The sequence below is a fragment of the Dermacentor albipictus genome, chromosome 10 (genome assembly GCF_038994185.2).
Source record: "Dermacentor albipictus isolate Rhodes 1998 colony chromosome 10, USDA_Dalb.pri_finalv2, whole genome shotgun sequence".
Lineage (NCBI taxonomy): Eukaryota > Metazoa > Arthropoda > Arachnida > Ixodida > Ixodidae > Dermacentor > Dermacentor albipictus.
The window spans coordinates 86,882,978-86,907,747 of NC_091830.1; the positions used below are offsets into that span (position 1 = coordinate 86,882,978).

Sequence of the window (24,770 nt, forward strand, 5' to 3'; positions counted from 1 at the left end):
CTGCACTGATGTCAAAGCTGGCGAGTTTCATTCACGTCCTTCACGTCGTTGCAGGAAGATGGGGACGTACAGTGCGGCGCTCTCAAGCATGAGACTCCGCTTATGCGCACGCCGCAGAGCATTCAAGCTCAAGAATTGCGCACATGTTTGGGCTTCCAACGATGCACGTAAATGAATACAACAGCGGAAGCTCGCGCTTGTACTATTGATCTATACTTGCTCTGTACACCTCTTCGAACGTGCCTTCGCTTGTTGACCCGACACAGACACCATCCTTTTCATCGCTCGCTGCCACCCACCCAGGTCGCAGCTTTTGAAGGACTATCGCGCCATGAGCACATTCTGCCAAGATTTTCTCCCGCCTGTATTCCGAGAATACCCCTGTGGGTCCTGCCTAAACCTTGCGTTAATCTGCAGATCCCTGGAATTACGAAAAGTCAGCCATTGCAGCCAATGGCCTCAAGCAACTTACCATGTTTCACGTCTATGCAGAGCATGGAGATACTGTGCACGTGTATACCTATGGCTTTGCCACACCATATTGTCACAGTCGGTAATGTGGAAAGAAGACGACGCTGATGGTGGTCTTGGAGACGTCGAAGAAGTGTTTTAGCAAGGTCGATGCTCTACGCTTGTTGGCTCAGCCATTAAAAGCTACCTGTCAATAGACGAACGCTTCTTCCTTCCCGTAACATCATTGGTGGAGGTGCGGGGTAATCGAGCAAGACGGAGCTCCGCAGCGGACGTAACCTGGCCGCCATGTCTTCCGAAGGAGACAGTTCAACTGCGGCCCCGTCGTCGCCCCCGACGGTCATCCTGGCCCAGCCTCGCGACCCTGGCATGTTTTCCGGGATTGACAACGTTGACGTCGATGACTGGTTACAGAATTATGAACGGGTCAGCGCACACAACAGGTGGGATAACACGCTTATGCTGGCTAACGTAATATTCTACCTCAAGAAAACAGCACGCGTCTGGTTCGAAACACATGAAGAAGAGATTACGAGTTGGGACCAGTGCAAACAGAAGCTTAGGGATTTGTTCGGCAAACCCGTCGGCCGCCAACGTGCTGCAAAGAAGGACCTTGGGACCCGTGTACAGACGTCCACTGAATCGTACGTGGCCTATATCCAGGACGTCCTCGCTCTTTGCCGCAAAGTAGATAACAATATGGCAGAGGCAGATAAGGTCAGCCATGTCTTAAAGGGCATCGCGGACGACGCGTTTAACCTGCTTGTTTATAAGAACATCACAACGGTCAATGAGATCATTAACGAATGTCGCCGCTTTGAAGACGCGAAGAGTCGCCGCATAGTTCAACAGTTTACGCGTCTACCTAATACCGCAGCTTCGTCGACGTGCAAAGAAATTTGTCCACCGCGTGAGCCCACCTCCTCCGAGAATGTCGTCCGTATCGTTCGGCGAGAAATCGAAGCAGCGTTTCCTGCCACGCCTATGACGCAGTGCTTTGACGATTCCCGGCCGCTTGTGTCACTCATTCAGTCGGTCATTCGCCAAGAACTTGCGAATGTAGGTCTTCCATCCATCTGCTCCGCCAGCCGTCCTGACTTTGCTTCGTCTGCTGCCTCTGCCCCTGTTCACCGGAGCCAATACGGTCCGTATCCGAGCTATCGCAACCCGGCCGAATGGCGCACCCGTGACGATAGACCCATCTGTTTTTACTGTGGACGTGTGGGCCACATCTCTCGCCACTGTCGAAGTTCCGGGCCAGCCCACTCTCGACCAAGCTTTCCCGCCTGCCGCCGCCCGCCACTGAATCCTCGCCCGCCATCCCTCCCCACCGAGGTTGAAGACGCACCTGACAACGCTCGAGCCACCGCGACCAGCCGGTCGCCATCACCACATAGTCGCCGCTCCCGTTCGCCCCAGCTGTGTCGCTCTCCATCCCCAGCTTACCGTCGCCGCTCTCCGACGGGAAACTAACTGGGGCAGCTCCTGGAGGTGACGCTGCTCTAGAACACCGGCCTGAAATTCCTCTGCTGACCCTGCCTACTAATCGGAACCTTCTGGACGTGGACGTGGATGGTTTGCCCGTTACAGCACTCATCGACACTGGAGCCCAAATTTCCACCATGAGTGCGGAGCTTCGAACGCGCTTGAAAAAGGTACTTACTCCTGCTCCGACTCGACTGCTCCAGGTCGCCGATGGTGGAACTCCGGCTGTGCTTGGAATGTGTACTGCTCGTGTCAGTGTCGCCGGTCGCCACACGTCCGTTTTGTTTAGTGTGCTTGAACGTTGCCCTCACAATGTGATCCTCGGACTCGACTTTTTGTCCGCCCATTCTGCTCTGATTGACTGTTCCGCCGGTGTCGTACAACTTGACTTACCCCTACCTGTTCCCATTGACCTTCCTGCTCAAGCTCCAGTTCAGCTTTGTTCCGCGGATTTTATCCGCCTGCCATCTCTTGCAGCGACCTTCATCCCTGTTTTAGCCAGCCCACCTGTACATGATGCAGACTATGTCCTCACTCCCGCGACGTCAGTCCTGCTTTCTCACAATGTCTCCTTCCCACACACCATCGTTTCTGTTGCGGACAATCAGACATGTCTTCCGATCCTAAATTTCGGACAGTGCCCGCAAGTAGTTCCTCGAGGCATGTCTCTTGCCACGTTGTCACCAACGCACGAGTGCCACATTTCTGCTCTATCTGTTGCGCCGTCTTCGACCACTGCTCATTCTGCGCCTTCTGCATCAGCCCCGACCGATGACTTTGCAAAGATGATTGCACCGGACCTCTCCACCCAACAAGCCGCACAGCTCCGTGGTCTCCTCGAGTCCTACTCCGACATTTTCGATCTGAACGATCGCCCTTTGCGTCAAACTACGGTCGTGACGCATCGGATAAATACCGGCGATGCAGCACCTGTTCGCAGACGCCCATACCGGGTGTCGCCCTCTGAACGACAAGTTATCCAGAGCGAGGTTGACAAGATGCTTGCCAAAGGGATTATTGAACACTCTTACACTCCGTGGGCGTCCCCTGTTGTTCTCGTCAAAAAGAAGGATAACAGCTGGCGATTCTGCGTTGACTATCGTCATCTAAACACGATCACCAAGAAAGATGTGTATCCACTTCCACGCATTGACGATGCTCTGGATTGTCTCCACGGTGCCACTTATTTTTCATCTATAGACCTTCGCTCTGGATATTGGCAAATTGCCGTGGATGACATGGACCGTGAAAAGACCGCATTCGTCACACCAGACGGCCTATATCAGTTCCGAGTAATGTCATTTGCTTGTGCAATGCCCCGGCGACCTTTGAATGGATGATGGACATGCTCCTGCGTGGTTTGAAACGGTCCATCTGTTTGTGCTACTTGGATGACGTCATCGTATTTTCATCAACTTTTGCGACTCATCTTGAAAGACATTCATCTGTTCTTTCTGTTTTTCGCACCGCTGGCTTACAGCTCAACTCGTCCAAGTGCCACTTCGGTCACCGCCAAATAACTATGCTCGGACACCTTGTCGATTCGTCAGGCATTCGCCCCGACCCCGTTAAAGTTCATGCTGTGCAGAATTTCCCTGTACCAACTTGTGCCAAAGATGTTCGCAGCATTATGGGCCTTTGCTCTTACTTCCGCAGGTTTGTGGAAAATTTCGCCCATGTTGCCCGTCCCCTGACTGACCTCCTGAAGAAAGACGTTCCTTTCTATTGGGGCTCTAAACAAGCGTCTGCTTTCTCGCAGCTCATCACGCTGCTTACTACACCTCCTGTTCTCGCCCATTTTGACCCCTCCGCTCCGACAGAAATCCGCACTGACGCCAGTGGCTACGGAATCGGCGCAGTTTTAGCTCAACGCCAATGTGGGCACGACCGCGTTATCGCCTACGCCAGTCGCCTCCTCTCTCCCGCCGAGCGCAATTACTCGATTACTGAGCGCGAGTGCCTCGCCCTCATTTGGGCGGTGGGCAAGTTCCGACCCTACATATATGGACGACAATTTACAGTTACAACCGACCACCACGCCCTTTGTTGGCTTTCCTCCCTCAAGGATCCCGCCGGCCGCCTCGGTCGCTGGGCCCTACGGCTGCAAGAATACACCTACACTGTGGTCTACAAGTCGGGTTGGCTACATCAGGACGCCGACTGCCTGTCTCGTCATCCCGTCGATGTACCGGACGGTTTAGTGGATGTCGCACCGATCTGCGTTCTTTCCCTCTCAGCCTTGCAAGACATTGGCGCTGAACAACGACGCGACGAGTCGTTACGCCCCATTATCGAACGCCTGCTCTCTGCTCAGTCTGACCCATCCCTTCGCATGTTCGTACTACAAAATGGCATCCTGTATCGCCGCAACATGCACCCCGATGGGCCCGAGCTCCTAACCGTCATTCCGTCTAATTTGCAAACGATTGTACTGCAGCAACTGCACGACGTTCCCACCACTGGACACCTTGGCGTCACGCGGACCTATGACCGAATTCGGCGACGGTTTTTCTGGCCGCGTCTCAACCGCTCCGTCCGGCGCTATGTTGCCGCGTGTGAGTCGTGTCAACGCCGAAAAAGACCAGCTGTGCCTCCTGCCGGACTGCTGCAGCCTTTGGATATACCGGCCGACCCTTTTTTTCGCGTTGGCCTTGATCTCCTTGGACCATTCCCTATATCCAAGGACGGAAATAGGTGGATTGCCGCTACGGACTATACAACTCGCTATGCCATTACTAGGGCCCTGCCGACCAGCTGCGCTAGAGACGTCGCTGATTTCTTGCTTCATGACGTTATCTTGCACCACGGTGCACCTCGTCAACTTCTCACCGATCGTGGCAGATACTTTCTTGCCAAAGTCATAGACGACCTACTTCGATCATGTGCTACTAAACTAAAACTTACTACCGCTTACCATCCTCAAACTAACGGTCTTACCGAACGCCTGAACCGCACATTAACGGACATGCTCGCAATGTATGTTTCCTCCGATCATCGCGACTGGGACATTGCTCTACCATTTGTCACGTTCGCCTACAATTCCTCGCGCCACGACACAGCTGGCTATTCACCCTTCTATCGCCTCTTCGGCCGTGAGCCGACTTTGCCTTTTGAGACACTCCTCTCGACCACGCTCGACTCGCCGACAGAGTACACTCGGGATGTAATAGCCACAGCGACCCAAGCACGCCAGATTGCCCGCATTCGTCTGTCTGCTTCCCAGACACGCCAGAAGTACCGTTACGACAAGCGCCATCACGACGTGAACTACGAACCAGGAGCTCTTGTGCTAGTATGGTCTCCAGCTCGACATGTTGGTCTTTCCGAGAAATTCCTCTCGCGATACTATGGTCCTTACCGCATCCTTCGCCAGGTGAACCCTGTCACATATGAAGTGTCTCCGCTGAATGCCACGGTGCCTTCACCCCTCTCTGACATCATCCACGTCAGCCGTCTCAAATCTTACCTTTCTTCGACCGATGAGCCGCACCAATCAGGTGCTTTTCCCGACGGGGGTGATGTCACAGTCGGTAATGTGGAAAGAAGACGACGCTGATGGTGGTCTTGGAGACGACGAAGTGTTTTAGCAAGATCGATGCTCTACGCTTGTTGGCTCAGCCATTAAAAGCTACCTGTAAATAGACGAACGCTTCTTCCTTCCCGTAACAATATGCCTCCACTGCAGCCTTCGTTATCCCACATATTACCGTCGCTCGGGGGTTTAAACTAGACCATAGGTCAACGTAAACTGCCTAAGACCTTGTTGCTATCAGGGAGGCACTTCGATTTCTTTCTGAGGAGCTTGCTCGTGAAAGAACGATATTCTGCAATTCCAAGGCAGCTCTTCATACCATTGTATGTGTCCTCAGACGGGGCTCGTTTATTCAATGGCTATAAAAATGACAGAGCATCTCGATCACGCACATAGAGATGGCAATAATACCACTTTTCGGTGGATACCTTCACACTGTAGCGTGGTAGGGAACGAATAGACAGGCACTGAAGCGAAAACTGCTTAAAAGGGGCCCTGAACCACTTTTTATCGAAGTGGAGAAAGGCATTTGAAGTGAGAATAGGCTATGTGAGAAACGCTTTGCCGCAAAAAGTACTTCAATGCTTTCAATAGAAAATGATTTATTGACAATCAAAAACGGACTACGCTGTGCTGCCAGTCCTTCAATGTGTTGCACTGCGATGGCTACGGCGGAATAGGGTGTGCCCACAGTGCTACGCCTTCTAAATGTCACCGTGACGCGCAGTTCAAATTTCATTTTGGATGTTAACGTAGACGCCACGACTTCCGCCATTGGTGGCTCCGACGTGCTAGACATAAGCAAAACGCGGTTGTCCTCACCCAGGGATGGGCAAAGATACTTTGCAATTGTGTCATGATACAATGCAAGAAAATCGGTCAAACAAGAATTTTAGGTACAGATACAAACTATTGTACATTGTATCCGATACGATACTTTCTATTTGTATATTAAGATACTTCGATACGTTGGCAAATTTCTTATTACATATCTATATGATGTTGCAGCAAACGCGCATGGCCAAAAATGTTTGCTTGGAAATTTCTGAACTCCGACCAAGCTTGTTTCTTTGAATTAAATGTGTGTTAGTTTCTCAAAATTTTTGTCTTTCTTGCTTAAAGTATAATATTTTCATTCCAAAACAATTTATTCGGGTTGGTCAGATACTTGAAAGCTCTGTATGCGCTGCGCTGTGAGCGGTTATTGTTTGTCGCCTTTGTGATTGATGAGAGTCGCGGCTCTGCTTGCCGACCACCTAGCGGGTCACCTTCAAATTACAAGAAGGTCAATAAGAAGCATCTGCACGATGTCGCAAATACCACTGTGTCCCGTTTACGCCTCTTAAGTAGTCCGAAAAATTGCTTTTAGTGCTTGCGAGCAAAAATCCCGTGCACAAAATAGCCACCTTATGCACAAGTCTCCCGGGAGAAGCACCATCCACGCTTTGGTTCACAACAGTCAAACTTATGTCATGAGATCCTTCAAATCAGTGATGTGTGAAAGCCGCTACACGTACGGCAAGCCCATTCTTGCATTCTTCAAAATTCGTAACAGAGCACCAGGCAAGAGAAACTTCGATAACGACACTATAGCGGCCTCAGAATTTGCCCGAAAGACGCCGCGCGCATTGGCGTATGCAGCACAGCATGGCAGCTACGAGCAAGTGTCATGGTAACGACCCAACTAAAAGCGAAAAATCAAGAAAGCAAAAGGTCAGCTGCGCGCAGACGTTCGCGCGCTTGGTATTGTCGAGATGGCGGGTGCGCAACCACGTGAATTTGCTCCACCAATACGGACGCGCAGACCTCAGCGCCTGCCCTCGCTGGAGGGCTCTGGCGGAAAGATAAAAGAATTTCGCTGCCTTTAGTTTTACTCAGGTGGCTTAGTGGCAGCACTATCCGCTTGGGAAGCGGAGTTCAGCGAAAGTTTATAGTTTCGCACGGTGACGTTGTGATAGCCGATATCTTGTACCCTAAATTACACGGTACATTCTTTCATGTATCGGAAATACAGACACTGATACACATCTTGCCAGACGGATCATGATACAGATTAAAGATACCCAGAGAGTATCTAATATACATGTATTATCGATACTGTCCATCAACTGTCCTCACCAAGCCGCAGTGCGCTTAGCCAATGGACTCCTGGCGGCACCCCGCGGCGGCCGCGGTATCTAAGCTATGTAGCCGCCCGCAGCTTGATGTCCGCCATCGTCCAATAGCGGCCGTCGAAGGGAGTGGCGAAATAAAGCGTCCGATGACGAAATAAAGTGCACAGTAGAGAGCGAGGACAGGGCCTTCTGTTTAAAAGAGAGCGTCTGAGAGAAAGGTGACTTCGGGATCCTCTTCCAAGCTCCACGCTCCTCGTACGACAGCAAAACTTGGCTGAGGAGGAGGAGCAGGAGGAGGAAATAGAGGGAGAAGGCAGGGATGTTAACCAGAAATCCGTCTAGTTTGTTCACAGCAGTGTATCCTACACGCGGACTATGTTATTTCACCATTCCCGAGGGATACCTCAGGGTCCCTTTAAATAATGATTCTGAGGTATACGCATTCCGTTATCACGATCAGATGCAAACGCCCTACTTCGTTGCGTGGTGCGTAAGCGTACGTTGGAGCACTGCACCGGGCCAGACCTACGACACGAGCGAGTGCCCAAATGGGACCCGCAAATGAAATTCCCGTATGCCTCACAGGCTCAAAAGAAGCCATACAAGCATGGCGCACGGGATCCGCCTTGATGTCGCATTCACCCAGCGTTATAGACATCTGACAGGTTGCCGTCATACTAGCCCAGATTGTGAATACTGTCAGCTACCCGAAACACTTGATCATATATTTTGCGTTTGTTCCCCGTACGCGCAAGAATGACAAAAACGACACTGTACATCCCCAGCGTGTATCTAAAGTTAACAACTCTCTGTCTCTCGACAAGCAATACCGTGCAGTGTGGGAATAGAATAATGCACTGTCATTTTTCTCCGATGTCTGTTATTTGTCAGATTTGGTAGTTTCAGAAGGCTGAACTTAGACAGTCATTCTTTCTAAAGCCTAATGGAATGCATAAAAGCAAGTTAGCAGCAACATACTACAAGGTATAAGAAGTCGCTTTCTGCACGATTAATTGAGTTTGCTCATCACATTTATTAAATGACGGCTTCTCCACTTAGAATGAGCGTGAGGAAAGCGCAGAAGAGGTGCACCCCTCCATTTTGTGCCCAGGGGTATCGACAGTTTAACAAGCACTCATTTGTCTTTATGTCAAGCTCCTCGATCATCGGCAACTGTTTTTTATATTCTGTTCAAATAAACTTCAAAAAACGTCTACTAGGTATATCTTATATTTCCATTGTTTTCAACAGAATCACAAATTATTCTTTTATTAAAGTGATGTATCGTTTAAATTTTATACTTAAGTTTAGTTGCAACACGAAAATACTGTGCGGCTTTCTTTCTTTAAAGAAAGGAAGAGCAACCATTAAGCTACAACTTGTTTAGTGGATGCATCGTGGTACACGCTGGGACTAGTATTTCTTGGAAGAGAACATCACTTTTACATTTATACAAAGAGACAGTTTTATTAAAGGCTGCTTGGGGATTTTCGTCGGACATATAACATTTCTCGTATACAGGCATCTAGTTGTGTAGCTGCACGTCGGCAGTAGACGCTATTAAATGGAGCCACACTACATCTATATGGTCAATACTGGCCACTCAAGCATTTCTTTTCCCCTTTGCTTCAATAGATTCGATAGTGCACGTGAGAGGACATACAGTGAAAAGCCTACTCATTGGAAGCCAAGGATAGGAAAATCGCGTCTTCTCGAATGTCTTTCCACAAGTGCATGAAAGACGCCTTCTCTCCTTCTGCCTGTATCTTCTTTTCGAAACGTGCTAGCTGGCTCGGCGTGAAGTAATCCCTCCAGCTTCCAACCCGAGCTTCTCTGACCAAACTGTACTTGCGGTTGTCTCCCTGATAGCCCAGCTTGCTGGTCACATTCTTGCGTATAAACACGGGCTGCCATTCGGGCGTGGGGTTTGCCAACATATCAATAACTATGGCTTTTCTCATATGTTCTGGCTGGGACCATTTCAAGATCTTTTGAAGCATCTCTTGGTCCTCTTCCAGGGCGCGGCCGTAGCTGTCGCCGAGGAAGTGAGCCAGCCTCAGTATCACACTTCGGGTGTCCCTCTTGAGCTCTTCGTATGTGACGAAGAACACGTTAGGTTCGTCCTTCAGTGCGTACCCCGAAGCCACATGATCGAAGTAGCTTCCGTAGCCCAGGTCCTCCTCAAGGAATGGCTCAAAGAACTCTTGAAACCTGCCGTCCTGGAATCTGTAGATGCTCATGTCTGTCGCCATTCGGAAGAGCGAGACGCAAACATCCCACGGGTTCCGGGCCACATAGACGTACTTGGCTTCCCCGTTCATGGTCACCTTACTGAGTCGCAGGTGCGTGATGAACAGCCTCATGGGGAGAATGGACTTCCAGTCGGCGATGTCCGTGTACTCGACGGAGCGCGTGTGGCTGGTGAACTCGTGGTACGTGGTGATGGGCTCACCTTTCTTCAGTATGAGCTGTATGATGTACTGGACCCAATGCGTCCCGCTCTTCACGTAAGTACTTTGTATGAGGTCACCCTTGTTTGCGCGAAACAAAAGACCTTTGCGAAAGGTCTCGGGATCCAGAAGTGGACACCTGGGCACGCCGTCGATGACTTGGCGATATGGCCTGCGACCTGACATGGCTGCGATTGAATCTCCCTGAAAAAGAAGGGCTTTCATTAGGAAACGTAAAGGGCCCCTTACCAGGCCCCATTGAAAGCTTTATATGCACACTGGAAGTTCTAAAATGCCCTCCAAAGATTGTTCTACAGAAATAATTTTCCAAATCGGTTTATTATTGGAGAACAGAGAAAATGAATGACCTGCTGCCATACCGCTAGGAGGCGAGTGCGACTGTCAAAAGAGGCAACTCTCTTCCGCTGCATCGGGCAGCGTCTCCTAGCGACGGTCCTTCCCCGCTTTCTCCAAAAACGGAGCCGAAGGTCGGCATCAGGTTCACGTGACTAGCGTTCGCTTCCTTTTACAGCGAAGCTCTTAGGCTCTATAGTTGGTCGGGATTTTTCGTGTGCTCTTTCTGTGCTCACCGAAAAACGGTACCGCCGCCTAGCAGCCACGCCCACTCAGGCAGACCTCAAGCGGCAGCTGGGATAAGGCTTTGTCTTTGAGTTCCGCGTAGCATAAGTACGTTTCCTCGTATACCCGAATTACAATCCCAATTAAGCTATCCTGTCTGCAGGTTGAGTGTAAGGCGTACTTTACGAATTGTCATGCGTAATTTACTTTGAAAAATTCAATTGCTGGAATAAGGCACTTGCCCTCGGCGGAGGACCTAGAAGAATGAGGACGCGCTGCGCTTTCGCACACGTGCGCGTGATACGTCTCTTGTGGCGGTGGTGCTTGTCAAAGGTCGGCAACAGCTTCGCCGCACATCCACGTTCTCGGGATGGAATGGAGGTGCATTTCCTTTTTTTTTCTTTTATTCTGCGCTGCGCGTCTCCTGTGGCGTTGTGCGTTCTTCATTGGACTAATTAACCAAAATAACGTGTCACGGCGAGTGGTTTTGTTAGGACTCCGTTTGACGACACGGTGTTTGAGTGATTCCTGGACGCGCTATCAGGAAGCGACCATTCCTAGATAGGGAAGAGGCGCTGCGATCGGGTTGAAATTTCGGCAGCTTCCGGGATGGAGGGTGGGAGGGCGCAGTGCTGTAATACCTTGCCAACCCTATAGTCAGTGCGTGAAGTATGCACCGCGCTTGTCTGTTTACATCGGCCAAACTTGGTGCAGGCCTTTTTAAGCATCATATTTTTTTTCGATTTTCACGCTGGAAACACCGGTACTAGTTGGCAGTATTGGTTATGAAGTGAGGAGCGCTCTCAATATGCGGGATTCATGTTGTGCCATTGGTTTGATTCCTTACTTAGTTGTTTTAGCTGTTCTTTATTATTACAATTATAAAACGTTAAAAGGCGGCATTTCTGAACGATAATTTTTTGCATTAGTGAATGCTGGTAACCCTGAGGACGCTGTATCAAATCATAGCTGTGGCGGCCAGATTTAGATGCGACGAAATCGAAAACGCCCGTGCACCATGCATCGGGGGCACGTTAAAGAGCCAGACGAGGTCAAAATTAATCCGGAGTCATCACTTGAGTGTGCCTCGTAATCATATCGTGATTTGGCACGTGAAACCCCAGAATCAGAATCATTTTTTGTGTTATTTGCTGAAAAATATATTTGTTCCTTAAAACGCTAGCTTGAATGCCAACCCAGGTACATGCCTTCTTGCATCCACTCGCCACAAAACGTTGGGAAAGAAGATCTGAATGTCGTATACATTCGCTACGCCCTACTGCATTTTTTGAAGCTAATCTTAAACGTGATAGGGTCGCTGATCTACACGAGCGGTCTTGTGACCTTGTTAGACATGAATTATATTGCACGGCTAGTACCAGGGAGTCAAAATAAATGTGTCCTTCTCAAATTGTAATTATTCTATGTAAATTCTTTCTTTTTCAGATATTGTCTTTTGTGCTATCACGCTGTGTACTCAACTTATTGCCTTAAAAGGAAACGGTGAAAATAGTTCCTTAGAAACAAATGCTTTTTATCATGGGAAACTAGGAAGGTAAACATCATGTAGTAGTCAGCACCTGTCGAGCAGTGTCAGTTGTAACGCTGCTTCACTTCGAATTTTGTTGCATAGGCGATCTAATATGTCATCGTGAGAGTGACCGAAAGAAGAAAGATGCAGTTGAAAACAGCAGACAATCAAATGAAATATAAAACCGCGATAGAAAAACATCGCTTTGGTAAAGTATTGCGTAATTAAACAAGAAGCAACAACTTGCCATACAGGATATTTTGGTTGGCGGAAACACGGTTGCGCAGGGTTGCACGTCAGTGGGATAGACGCTGTCTTCGAATTACAATTTTTTAACACTTTTGTTAATATGTAATGGGTGCAAGCTGTGGTTAATCGACCAATGTTAGCCAGTAAAATATGAATAAGCACTCCATTCAATGCACGCAAAACGCGGAACGCTCTCGCTAAGCAACACCTCAGCCAACTCTCATGAAGACTCCTGCTCTCACAAGACACGCTCACATATCGCAGTGTCTCTGCGCAAGAGATTCTTGTTTTGGGCTCGATCTTCTTACAAAGATAGTCAAACGATGACGGCGTAAGCGCGATGGGAATTGAGCACTGTGCCTTGTGAAATAGGTGCGCCGATGCCAGGGCCACTGGCGCACAAAATACGCCTCCCACAGTTTTGAATTGACGCAAAAAATGATGCACCTAGGACAGGATCGCTGCGGTTTTATTTTCCTCTCATGCACGAGTTTTTAAGACGTCGAGTGGCACGCCCTACTAAGCGTGCGTATTCTTCGGATCCATGAAAGCTTTGTCTAGCTTCGTTTCCTGAAAGAACGCAGCTCCTGCAATAAACTATGCGCAAAGTTGCTTTCAAGAGGGATACGATGAGGACAACGCTTTGGATTAAGGTATAATAAATACATAAGAGGTTGCCGGGCTGACAATACTTTCAGCCTTTATTGATTAAGTAAGTGTATCGAAAGCCTGCAGTGCATTCAACACTGACAGTGTGTAGTGGCCGTAGGAAAAAGCTCAGTCTAAATAAGCTTTTGGACCTTATTTTGTCCCACAGCGATTATCTAACTTGGGCGGCCTTTGCTTAACGCTGCGCGCCCGGTATACATGCAGGACACGATCGGCATGTACGCCATCAGCGCGACATATGTCGCTCTCGGCAGGAGAGAAGCGAGCGCAGAGTTTTCAAGAATGGAAATTCGCAAGCAAGAAAGATGATGATTATTGTTTGGAGACAAGATATGCCCCAAGAGGTATAAGCATCCTTAGAGCATACTAGAAACGCGCGATTAAATTTGGTTGTGCAGGCCACAACACGAAAAAAAAGCGATAGTCTACAAGGATGCTTTAAAACAATCAAAGTAACAAAGATTGAGCGATAAATACTCGCGAAATTGGCTTGCCACCTTGATCTTGGGCGCACGGTGGTGTTTGCCAGACTAGAAGTTTCCCTTGCGAAGTACTGAGCTATACGTTCACCGTATGGCACTTAGCTGACTATGTTGGACAAAGATGCATATCTAATAGGAATGTTGCTGTGTCGCCAATGCAAGGTATTTTCTTTTGTTCTGCGCATACACTTATCGGCAAGCCTTTGTATGGTGACCCAAGTATGGTCAAGGCCGAGTCGTGAAGTGGATGTTCCTCAAAGCTGCTGTGCACGTGTTGACAGGCCAGCTGACACACGGCCATTGACACCTCTGTGTGTCAACCAACAAATATGCACATCTAATACAGTTGTTGGTTTATCGCCAATGCAAGATATCTTCTTTTGTTCTGCGCATACACGTATCGGCAAGCCTTTGTATGGTCACCCAAGTATGGTCAAGGGCGATTCGTGAAGTGTATGTTCCTCACAGCTGCTGTGCACCCCAGCTGACACGGCCGCTGACACGTGATTGACAGACGGCCGTGTCACTGGCCTTGCGCACAGCACTCCTTTATTCTCAATTCTGCACCCTCGCCGCATAGACACCTTCGCTCGTTGCCACAGAAACCCACCTTACGCCCTCTCCCCTGTAGAAGAACGCCATCTATAAGACCATTTTTTCGTAGGCGCCGCCATATTGTGAGCTCAGTGGCGCCGCCTATGAGCAGCGCCATACTGGCTTGGGTGAAAGCGGTCTTTTGCATGGCAGGTATACGCTCGGCGGTTGGTTCTGGCGTTTGTTTTCGCGGTCGTGCGCTCTGTTAAGCATGACGTGCGTTTTCTATCGTGGTAAAGGGTTCTGTGAGACGTGCTGAAGTGTTTTAAGGCGTTGTGGCCGCAATTTCTGCTGGCCTTGAGGTGGACGAAACACGCAGCGCGATGTGTGCGCGCATATTCGAGCCTACAATCAGCCTCGGAGATCAATTGTGTATTTCCGAATGTTATAGTCATTAATGTGACCTTATTGCAGTATTATCCTCTAATTCTAAGCTGCGGTTTAGGAGCCATGAAACATACGCGACGATCGTAACAGCGTGGGTACGTTCTGCTAAGATAGGAGCTGTGATGTTATACTTTGACAAGCGTTCAAACTGTTCGCTGCAGATTACATTGCGTGACTACTTGGTTCGATGGATGAGGTTTTTGCCCCTGAATGAAATAGTTTTGGCAAGTAATAGCAGCATACCTTACAGGCTTGTCCAGCAAAGGGACTGTTTACGAATTGCGCGAGCGTCCTAAGCAGTGGTAGGTGCTGGATTACATATATATTTGTTCTATATACCGCATGGACCAAGCATACGGCATCAGCGGTTACATATTTATAAACGTTGTGCGGCGTGACTATGCGAGGTCCTATTGCGGCGTTAGCCCATTTTCTCTTGCTCTTGAAAGATGATGATAACCGAATTTTTTTTTTCGATTGTGTTCATTCAGTTCTCTACGACGCACTCACACGTATTACGGAAATTTGTCCTCAAAAATAGACATCGCATTTTTTTATGCGATCCCTCTCAAGTATTATGGCTGTATGCAGGCCAAAAAGGCAATGCCGAAGCGCACAGCTTACATATGTACCGTGCTGCTTCAACCGCAGTGATCGCTGTGCTGAGCAGCGCCATCGGCCTCATGCAGGAAGGCTAGCGTAGACATATGGTAATTTGAAGCATACTAGACTTGAAATGCGCGAGAACGATGCCAGCGCATCACAAATAGTTGATAGCACCTGCAGCTTAGATGTTTCGTGGTTGCCTTAGGTTGGCCGTGCACGAGCATGCGCTCTTATGCTTCATGTTATACTCCCTACGCCAAGCGATCAGATAGTGAGCAGATTTACCATTTCATGCTGCTAATTCAGAGACACCGCTTTCCTTTGTTGAATTAAAACCGATATAAGCAAAATAATTCACAACACATATACACACCGCGACTGATAATGTGCGTACACCGCGGCTGATAAAACGCGTCACATTTTTGCGCCCCCAAGAGATATTTCCGCCTACTGTAGTTACCGATGCACCGAATGGCTTCCCTGACGACCCTATGTGAACGGACATGGCGTAAATTGCACAAAGTAAGACCTAAAACATCTCGAAATCGTTCCGCAGCACGCGACAGCATTACTTTCAAGCAGCGCCGCGCCGGATCGCCCAAGCCAGAGAGGAGGAAAGGCTCTCCGCGCGCCCTATCCTCCTCGCCCGATGAAACGGTCTATACTGTAAATCATATTGACCGCAAAAAAGACGGGGACATAGGAAGAAAACACATACACAGCACAGGCGGTAACTTTCAACTGTTTTATTCATAGCAGCCAGTGGGCATATATAGGCAAAAGGAACATGCGCAGATCGCGGCAAACAAGAATGCACATCAGCTTCAGCGTGGCAACCAATTATCAAAAAAATCTATTTCTGCCTGAAACAACCTAATGGAGGTATCGCTAACACAATCTTCGCATTTCTTATTTATATGGTAAGCCTCCATCAGTTCACGTGCAGTCTGGTCATGGCTTCTGCCCAGAATCTTTATCTCCTCAAAAAGAGGTGCACAGCGACAGGCATTGCAGTGCGCAGGTAAGTGCGCCAACTCATCTTTCTTTAACTTTTGCTCATGCTCCCTGGCTCGATCATTTAGGCACCGTCCAGTCTGCCCTATGTAGGACTTGCCACAGGCCAGGGGGATCTCATACACAACCCCTACATTGCATTTGGCATACGGCTTGGTGTGGTTCTTACCACAACCTAGCCTTCCTTTAGGATCACGGGAGGTGCGGGGGCAGAGCCGCGCCAGCTTAAAAGGGGCTGAAAAGACAAGGGGGACTCCAAACCTGCCTGCCACCTTCCTTAGGTTGTGAGCGACCCTGTGGATATACGGTACTACTTCAGGTCTTATGGCCATAGAAGTCGTCCTCACCCTTGCTTTGCCCCTAGATCCTTTTACCTTCTGCAGGAGGGTTTCCACCACTGGCGTTACCATCGAGTCAGGGAACCCTGCCGTCTTAAGACGGGAAATCTGATTGTCAAAGGCAAGCTGCATCTTGTGCACACACGATTTGCGGAGAGCCGATTCTAAGCAGAGCATCGCTACTCCTCGCTTAACAATCTTTGACTGGGAGGAGTCGTATGGCACCAAGCCCTTTTTGTGCCCGAGGGAAGTACTGCCAGCACGCGTGACCTTTAGCAAAGGAAATGCGTAGGTCTAAAAAGCGCAGGGAATTGTCCAGTGGAAGTTCGTGAGTAAAAGAAAGCCCTTTACCAAGTTGTTTAAAAACGGCTAAAATGCTGTCACAAGAAGTTAGACTTCCTTGCCCGTTAAAAACAATTAAAAAGTCATCCATATACCTAAAAACTTTTAAAATGTTTAAAAAGGCCCCCCCAAACGCCTGATCAAGCGCTTTGTCAATGGTAGCTAAAAAAATGTTACACAAAAGCGGCGCAAGGCACGAGCCGATGCAGATTCCACATTTATGCAAATAGAACTGTTCGTCATAACTGATAAAAGTGCTATTAAGATAGATTTCTAAAAGGGCTAAAAAATCTTCCACCGAAATACCAACTGCGTTCTGGAAGGGAATGGTGCCGTTTTCTTCAATACACATCCTCACAGCATCAAACAAATCTCTATGAGGAACGGAGTAGAAAAGATCTTCCGCATCAACCGAAAAGGCCGGACCTATGTCCTGGTTAGCCCTTAGAAACTCAACAACCTCGTCAGAGCTTTTTGCTACAAAGGGGTCAGATATAACAAGCGTCTTTAAACTCCTTAAAATGAAGCGGCTAACCTGAACCTGCCACGTTCCACGCTCGCTAACTATCGTCCTGAATGGGATGCCGGGTTTATGCGTCTTCGCAGTAAAGAAAACATTTAGTGTGGCACCTGAAGCGCTACTGATGTCCCTAGCTAGTTTATCGAGATTAAGAGACTTGCACATTCTTATAACCCAACCAATGTGCATGAGGCCGATGGCGCTGCTCAGCACAGCGATCACTGCGGTTGAAGCAGCACGGTACATATGTAAGCTGTGCGCTTCGGCATTGCCTTTTTGGCCTGCATACAGCCATAATATATGAGAGGGATCGCATAAAAAAAATGCGATGTCTATTTTTGAGGACAAATTTCCGTAATACGTGTGAGTGCGTCGTAGAGAACTGAATGAACACAATCGAAAAAAAAATTCGGTTATCATCATCTTTCAAGAGCAAGAGAAAATGGGCTAACGCCGCAATAGGACCTCGCATAGTCACGCCGCACAACGTTTATAAATATGTAACCGCTGATGCCGTATGCTTGGTCCATGCGGTATATAGAACAAATATATATGTAATCCAGCACCTACCACTGCTTAGGACGCTCGCGCAATTCGTAAACAGTCCCTTTGCTGGACAAGCCTGTAAGGTATGCTGCTATTACTTGCCAAAACTATTTCATTCAGGGGCAAAAACCTCATCCATCGAACCAAGTAGTCACGCAATGTAATCTGCAGCGAACAGTTTGAACGCTTGTCAAAGTATAACATCACAGCTCCTATCTTAGCAGAACGTACCCACGCTGTTACGATCGTCGCGTATGTTTCATGGCTCCTAAACCGCAGCTTAGAATTAGAGGATAATACTGCAATAAGGTCACATTAATGACTATAACATTCGGAAATACACAATTGATCTCCGAGGCTGATTGTAGGCTTGAATATGCGCGCACACATCGCGCTGCGTGTTTCGTCCACCTCAACGCCAGCAGAAATTGTGGCCATAACGCCTTAAAACACTTCAGCACGTCTCACAGAACCCTTTACCACGATAGAAAACGCACGTCATGCTTAACAGAGCGCACGACCGCGAAAACAAACGCCAGAACCAACCGCCGAGCGTATACCTGCCATGCAAAAGACCGCTTTCACCCAAGCCAGTATGGCGCTGCTCATAGGCAGCGCCACGGAGCTCACAATATGGCGGCGCCTACGAAAAAATGGTCTTATAGATGGCGTTCTTCTACAGGGGAGAGGGCGTAAGGTGGGTTTCTGTGGCAACGAGCGAAGCTGTCTATGCGGCGAGGGTGCAGAATTGAGAATAAAGGAGTGCTGTGCGCAAGGCCAGTGACACGGCCGTCTGTCAATCACGTGTCAGCGGCCGTGTCAGCTGGCGTGCACAGCAGCTGTGAGGAACATACACTTCACGACTCGCCCTTGACCATACTTGGGTCACCATACAAAGGCTTGCCGATACGTGTATGCGCAGAACAAAAGAAGATATCTTGCATTGGCGATAAAGCAACAACTGTATTAGATGTGCATATTTGTTGGTTGACACACAGAGGTGTCAATGGCCGTGTGTCAGCTGGCCTGTCAACACGTGCACAGCAGCTTTGAGGAACATCCACTTCACGACTCGGCCTTGACCATACTTGGGTCACCATACAAAGGCTTGCCGATAAGTGTATGCGCAGAACAAAAGAAAATACCTTGCATTGGCGACACAGCAACATTCCTATTAGATATGCATCTTTGTCCAACATAGTCAGCTAAATGCCATACGGTGAACGTATAGCTCAGTACTTCGCAAGGGAAACTTCTAGTCTGGCAAACACCACCGTGCGCCCAAGATCAAGGTGGCAAGCCAATTTCGCGAGTATTTATCGCTCAATCTTTGTTACTTTGATTGTTTTAAAGCATCCTTGTAGACTATCGCTTTTTTTTTTCGTGTTGTGGCCTGCACAACCAAATTTAATCGCGCGTTTCTAGTATGCTCTAAGGATGCTTATACCTCTTGGGGCATATCTTGTCTCCAAACAATAATCATCATCTTTCTTGCTTGCGAATTTCCATTCTTGAAAGCTCTACGCTCGCTTCTCTCCTGCCGAGAGCGACATATGTCGCGCTGATGGCGTACATGCCGATCGTGTCCTGCATGTATACCGGGCGCGCAGCGTTAAGCAAAGGCCGCCCAAGTTAGATAATCGCTGTGGGACAAAATAAGGTCCAAAAGCTTATTTAGACTGAGCTTTTTCCTACGGCCACTACACACTGTCAGTGTTGAATGCACTGCAGGCTTTCGATACACTTACTTAATCAATAAAGGCTGAAAGTATTGTCAGCCCGGCAACCTCTATATGTATTTATTATACCTTAACCCAAAGCGTTGTCCTCATCGTATCCCTCTTGATAGCAACTTTGCGCATAGTTTATTGCAGGAGCTGCGTTCTTTCAGGCAACGAAGCTAGACGAAACTTTCATGGATCCGAAGAATACGGCCGCTTAGTAGGGCGTGCCACTCGACGTCTTAAAAACTCGTGCATGAGAGGAAAATAAAACCGCAGTGATCCTGTCCTAGGTGCATCATTTTTTGCGTCAATTCAAAAATGTGGGAGGCGTATTTTGTGCGCCAGTGGCCCTGGCATCGGCGCACCTATTTCACAAGGCACAGTGCTCAATTCCCATCGCGCTTACGCCGTCATCGTTTGACTATCTTTGTAAGAAGATCGAGCCCAAAACAAGAATCTCTTGCGCAGAGACACTGCGATATGTGAGCGTGTCTTGTGAGCGCAGAAGTCTTCATGAGAGTTGGCTGAGGTGTTGCTTAGCGAGAGCGTTCCGCGTCTTGCGTGCATTGAATGGAGTGCTTATTCATATTTTACTGGCTAACATTGGTCGATTAACCACAGCTTGCACCCATTACATATTAACAAAAGTGTTAAAAAAATTGTAATTCGAAGACTGCGTCTATCCCACTGACGTGCAACCCTGCGCAACCGTGTTTCCGCCAACCAAAATATCGTGTATGGCAAGTTGTTGCTTCTTGTTTAATTACGCAATACTTTACCAAAGCGATGTTTTTCTATCGCGGTTTTATATTTCATTTGATTGTCTGCTGTTTTCAACTGCATCTTTCTTCTTTCGGTCACTCTCACGATGACATATTAGATCGCCTATGCAACAAAATTCGAAGTGAAGCAGCGTTACAACTGACACTGCTCGACAGGTGCTGACTACTACATGATGTTTACCTTCGTAGTTTCCCATGATAAAAAGCATTTGTTTCTAAGGAACTATTTTCACCGTTTCCTTTTAAGGCAATAAGTTGAGTACACAGCGTGATAGCACAAAAGACAATATCTGAAAAAGAAAGAATTTACATAGAATAATTACAATTTGAGGACACATTTATTTTGACTCCCTGGTACTAGCCGTGCAATATAATTCATGTCTAACAAGGTCACAAGACCGCTCGTGTAGATCAGCGACCCTATCACGTTTAAGATTAGCTTCAAAAAATGCAGTAGGGCGTAGCGAATGTATACGACATTCAGATCTTCTTTCCCAACGTTTTGTGGCGAGTGGATGCAAGAAGGCATGTACCTGGGTTGGCATTCAAGCTAGCGTTTTAAGGAACAAATATATTTTTCAGCAAATAACACAAAAAATGATTCTGATTCTGGGGGTTCACGTGCCAAATCACGATATGATTACGAGGCACACTCAAGTGATGACTCCGGATTAATTTTGACCTCGTCTGGCTCTTTAACGTGCCCCCGATGCACGGTGCACGGGCGTTTTCGATTTCGTCGCATCTAAATCTGGCCGCCACAGCTATGATTTGATACAGCGTCCTCAGGGTTACCAGCATTGACTAATGCAAAAAATTATCGTTCAGAAATGCCGCCTTTTAACGTTTTATAATTGTAATCATAAAGAACAGCTAAAACAACTAAGTAAGGAATCAAACCAATGGCACAACATGAATCCCGCATATTGAGAGCGCTCCTCACTTCATAACCAATACTGCCAACTAGTACCAGTGTTTCCAGCGTGAAAATCGAAAAAAAAATATGATGCTTAAAGAGGCCTGCACCAAGTTTGGCCGATGTAAACAGACAAGCGCGGTGCATACTTCACGCACTGACTATAGGGTTGGCAAGGTATTACAGCACTGCGCCCTCCCACCCTCCATCCCGGAAGCTGCCGAAATTTCAACCCGAACGCAGCGCCTCTTCCCTATCTAGGAATGGTCGCTTCCTGATAGCGCGTCCAGGAATCACTCAAACACCGTGTCGTCAAACGGAGTCCTAACAAAACCACTCGCCGTGACACGTTATTTTGGTTAATTAGTCCAATGAAGAACGCACAACGCCACAGGAGACGCGCAGCGCAGAATAAAAGAAAAAAAAAAAGGAAATGCACCTCCATTCCATCCCGAGAACGTGGATGTGCGGCGAAGCTGTTGCCGACCTTTGACAAGCACCACCGCCACAAGAGACGTATCACGCGCACGTGTGCGAAAGCGCAGCGCGTCCTCATTCTTCTAGGTCCTCCGCCGAGGGCAAGTGCCTTATTCCAGCAATTGAATTTTTCAAAGTAAATTACGCATGACAATTCGTAAAGTACGCCTTACACTCAACCTGCAGACAGGATAGCTTAATTGGGATTGTAATTCGGGTATACGAGGAAACGTACTTATGCTACGCGGAACTCAAAGACAAAGCCTTATCCCAGCTGCCGCTTGAGGTCTGCCTGAGTGGGCGTGGCTGCTAGGCGGCGGTACCGTTTTTCGGTGAGCACAGAAAGAGCACACGAAAAATCCCGACCAACTATAGAGCCTAAGAGCTTCGCTGTAAAAGGAAGCGAAGGCTAGTCACGTGAACCTGATGCCGACCTTCGGCTCCGTTTTTGGAGAAAGCGGGGAAGGACCGTCGCTAGGAGACGCTGCCCGATGCAGCGGAAGAGAGTTGCCTCTTTTGACAGTCGCACTCGCCTCCTAGCGGTATGGCAGCAGGTCATTCATTTTCTCTGTTCTCCAATAATAAACCGATTTGGAAAATTATTTGTGTAGAACAATCTTTGGAGGGCATTTTAGAACTTCCAGTGTGCATATAAAGCTTTCAATGGGGCCTGGTAAGGGGCCCTTTACGTTTCCTAATGAAAGCCCTTCTTTTTCAGGGAGATTAAATCGCAGCCATGTCAGGTCGCAGGCCATATCGCCAAGTCATCGACGGCGTGCCCAGGTGTCCACTTCTGGATCCCGAGACCTTTCGCAAAGGTCTTTTGTTTCGCGCAAACAAGGGTGACCTCATACAAAGTACTTACGTGAAGAGCGGGACGCATTGGGTCCAGTACATCATACAGCTCATACTGAAGCAAGGTGAGCCCATCACCACGTACCACGAGTTCACCAGCCACACGCGCTCCGTCGAGTACACGGACATCGCCGACTGGAAGTCCATTCTCCCCATGAGGCTGTTCATCACGCACCTGCGACTCAGTAAGGTGACCATGAACGGGGAAGCCAAGTACGTCCATGTGGCCCGGAACCCGTGGGATGTTTGCGTCTCGCTCTTCCGAATGGCGACAGACATGAGCATCTACAGATTCCAGGACGGCACGTTTCAAGAGTTCTTTGAGCCATTCCTTGAGGAGGACCTGGGCTACGGAAGCTACTTCGATCACGTGGCTTCGGGGTACGCACTGAAGGACGAACCTAACGTGTTCTTCGTCACATACGAAGAGCTCAAGAGGGACACCCGAAGTGTGATACTGAGGCTGGCTCACTTCCTCGGCGACAGCTACGGCCGCGCCCCGGAAGAGGACCAAGAGATGCTTCAAAAGATCTTGAAATGGTCCCAGCCAGAACATATGAGAAAAGCCATAGTTATTGATATGTTGGCAAACCCCACGCCCGAATGGCAGCCCGTGTTTATACGCAAGAATGTGACCAGCAAGCTGGGCTATCAGGGAGACAACCGCAAGTACAGTTTGGTCAGAGAAGCTCGGGTTGGAAGCTGGAGGGATTACTTCACGCCGAGCCAGCTAGCACGTTTCGAAAAGAAGATACAGGCAGAAGGAGAGAAGGCGTCTTTCATGCACTTGTGGAAAGACATTCGAGAAGACGCGATTTTCCTATCCTTGGCTTCCAATGAGTAGGCTTTTCACTGTATGTCCTCTCACGTGCACTATCGAATCTATTGAAGCAAAGGGGAAAAGAAATGCTTGAGTGGCCAGTATTGACCATATAGATGTAGTGTGGCTCCATTTAATAGCGTCTACTGCCGACGTGCAGCTACACAACTAGATGCCTGTATACGAGAAATGTTATATGTCCGACGAAAATCCCCAAGCAGCCTTTAATAAAACTGTCTCTTTGTATAAATGTAAAAGTGATGTTCTCTTCCAAGAAATACTAGTCCCAGCGTGTACCACGATGCATCCACTAAACAAGTTGTAGCTTAATGGTTGCTCTTCCTTTCTTTAAAGAAAGAAAGCCGCACAGTATTTTCGTGTTGCAACTAAACTTAAGTATAAAATTTAAACGATACATCACTTTAATAAAAGAATAATTTGTGATTCTGTTGAAAACAATGGAAATATAAGATATACCTAGTAGACGTTTTTTGAAGTTTATTTGAACAGAATATAAAAAACAGTTGCCGATGATCGAGGAGCTTGACATAAAGACAAATGAGTGCTTGTTAAACTGTCGATACCCCTGGGCACAAAATGGAGGGGTGCACCTCTTCTGCGCTTTCCTCACGCTCATTCTAAGTGGAGAAGCCGTCATTTAATAAATGTGATGAGCAAACTCAATTAATCGTGCAGAAAGCGACTTCTTATACCTTGTAGTATGTTGCTGCTAACTTGCTTTTATGCATTCCATTAGGCTTTAGAAAGAATGACTGTCTAAGTTCAGCCTTCTGAAACTACCAAATCTGACAAATAACAGACATCGCAGAAAAATGACAGTGCATTATTCTATTCCCACACTGCACGGTATTGCTTGTCGAGAGACAGAGAGTTGTTAACTTTAGATACACGCTGGGGATGTACAGTGTCGTTTTTGTCATTCTTGCGCGTACGGGGAACAAACGCAAAATATATGATCAAGTGTTTCGGGTAGCAGACAGTATTCACAATCTGGGCTAGTATGACGGCAACCTGTCAGATGTCTATAACTCTGGGTGAATGCGACATCAAGGCGGATCCGGTGTGCCATGCTTGTATGGCTTCTTTTGAGCCTGTGAGGCATACGGGAATTTCATTTGCGGGTCCCATTTGTGCACTCGCTCGTGTCGTCGGTCTGGCCCGGTGCAGTGCTCCAACGTACGCTTACGCACCACGCAACGAAGTAGGGCGTTTGCATCTGATCGTGATAACGGAATGCGTATACCTCAGAAGCATTATTTAAAGGGA

General features: G+C 48.1%; 2 protein-coding genes across 5 annotated transcripts; one reads left to right on the forward strand and one right to left on the reverse strand.

The window, feature by feature from the left end:
• Positions 1–8,922: 8,922 nt before the first annotated feature.
• Positions 8,923–13,659, reverse strand: LOC139050425 (sulfotransferase 1C2-like). Of its 2 annotated transcripts, none has more exons than XM_070526786.1 (2): positions 13,578–13,659; positions 8,923–10,256 (listed from the first exon to the last, which is right to left on the reverse strand). In XM_070526786.1, the coding sequence occupies exon 2, from the start codon at positions 10,236–10,238 to the stop codon at positions 9,276–9,278; it is 963 nt and encodes a 320-aa protein (XP_070382887.1). In that variant the 5' UTR covers positions 10,239–10,256; positions 13,578–13,659; the 3' UTR covers positions 8,923–9,275. The 2 variants fall into 2 exon arrangements, with proteins under 2 accessions (XP_070382887.1, XP_070382886.1); XM_070526785.1 differs by having other exon boundaries at positions 13,558–13,648.
• A 2,417-nt stretch (positions 13,660–16,076) lies between these two features.
• On the forward strand, positions 16,077–23,864 carry LOC139050576 (sulfotransferase 1C2-like). 3 transcript variants are annotated; one of them, XM_070527134.1, is made up of 2 exons: positions 16,077–16,170; positions 22,527–23,864. In XM_070527134.1, the coding sequence occupies exon 2, from the start codon at positions 22,545–22,547 to the stop codon at positions 23,505–23,507; it is 963 nt and encodes a 320-aa protein (XP_070383235.1). In that variant the 5' UTR covers positions 16,077–16,170; positions 22,527–22,544; the 3' UTR covers positions 23,508–23,864. The 3 variants fall into 3 exon arrangements, with proteins under 3 accessions (XP_070383235.1, XP_070383236.1, XP_070383234.1); XM_070527135.1 differs by lacking the exon at positions 16,077–16,170 and adding an exon at positions 19,129–19,201; XM_070527133.1 differs by lacking the exon at positions 16,077–16,170 and adding an exon at positions 19,130–19,221.
• The last annotated feature ends 906 nt before the right edge of the window (positions 23,865–24,770 follow it).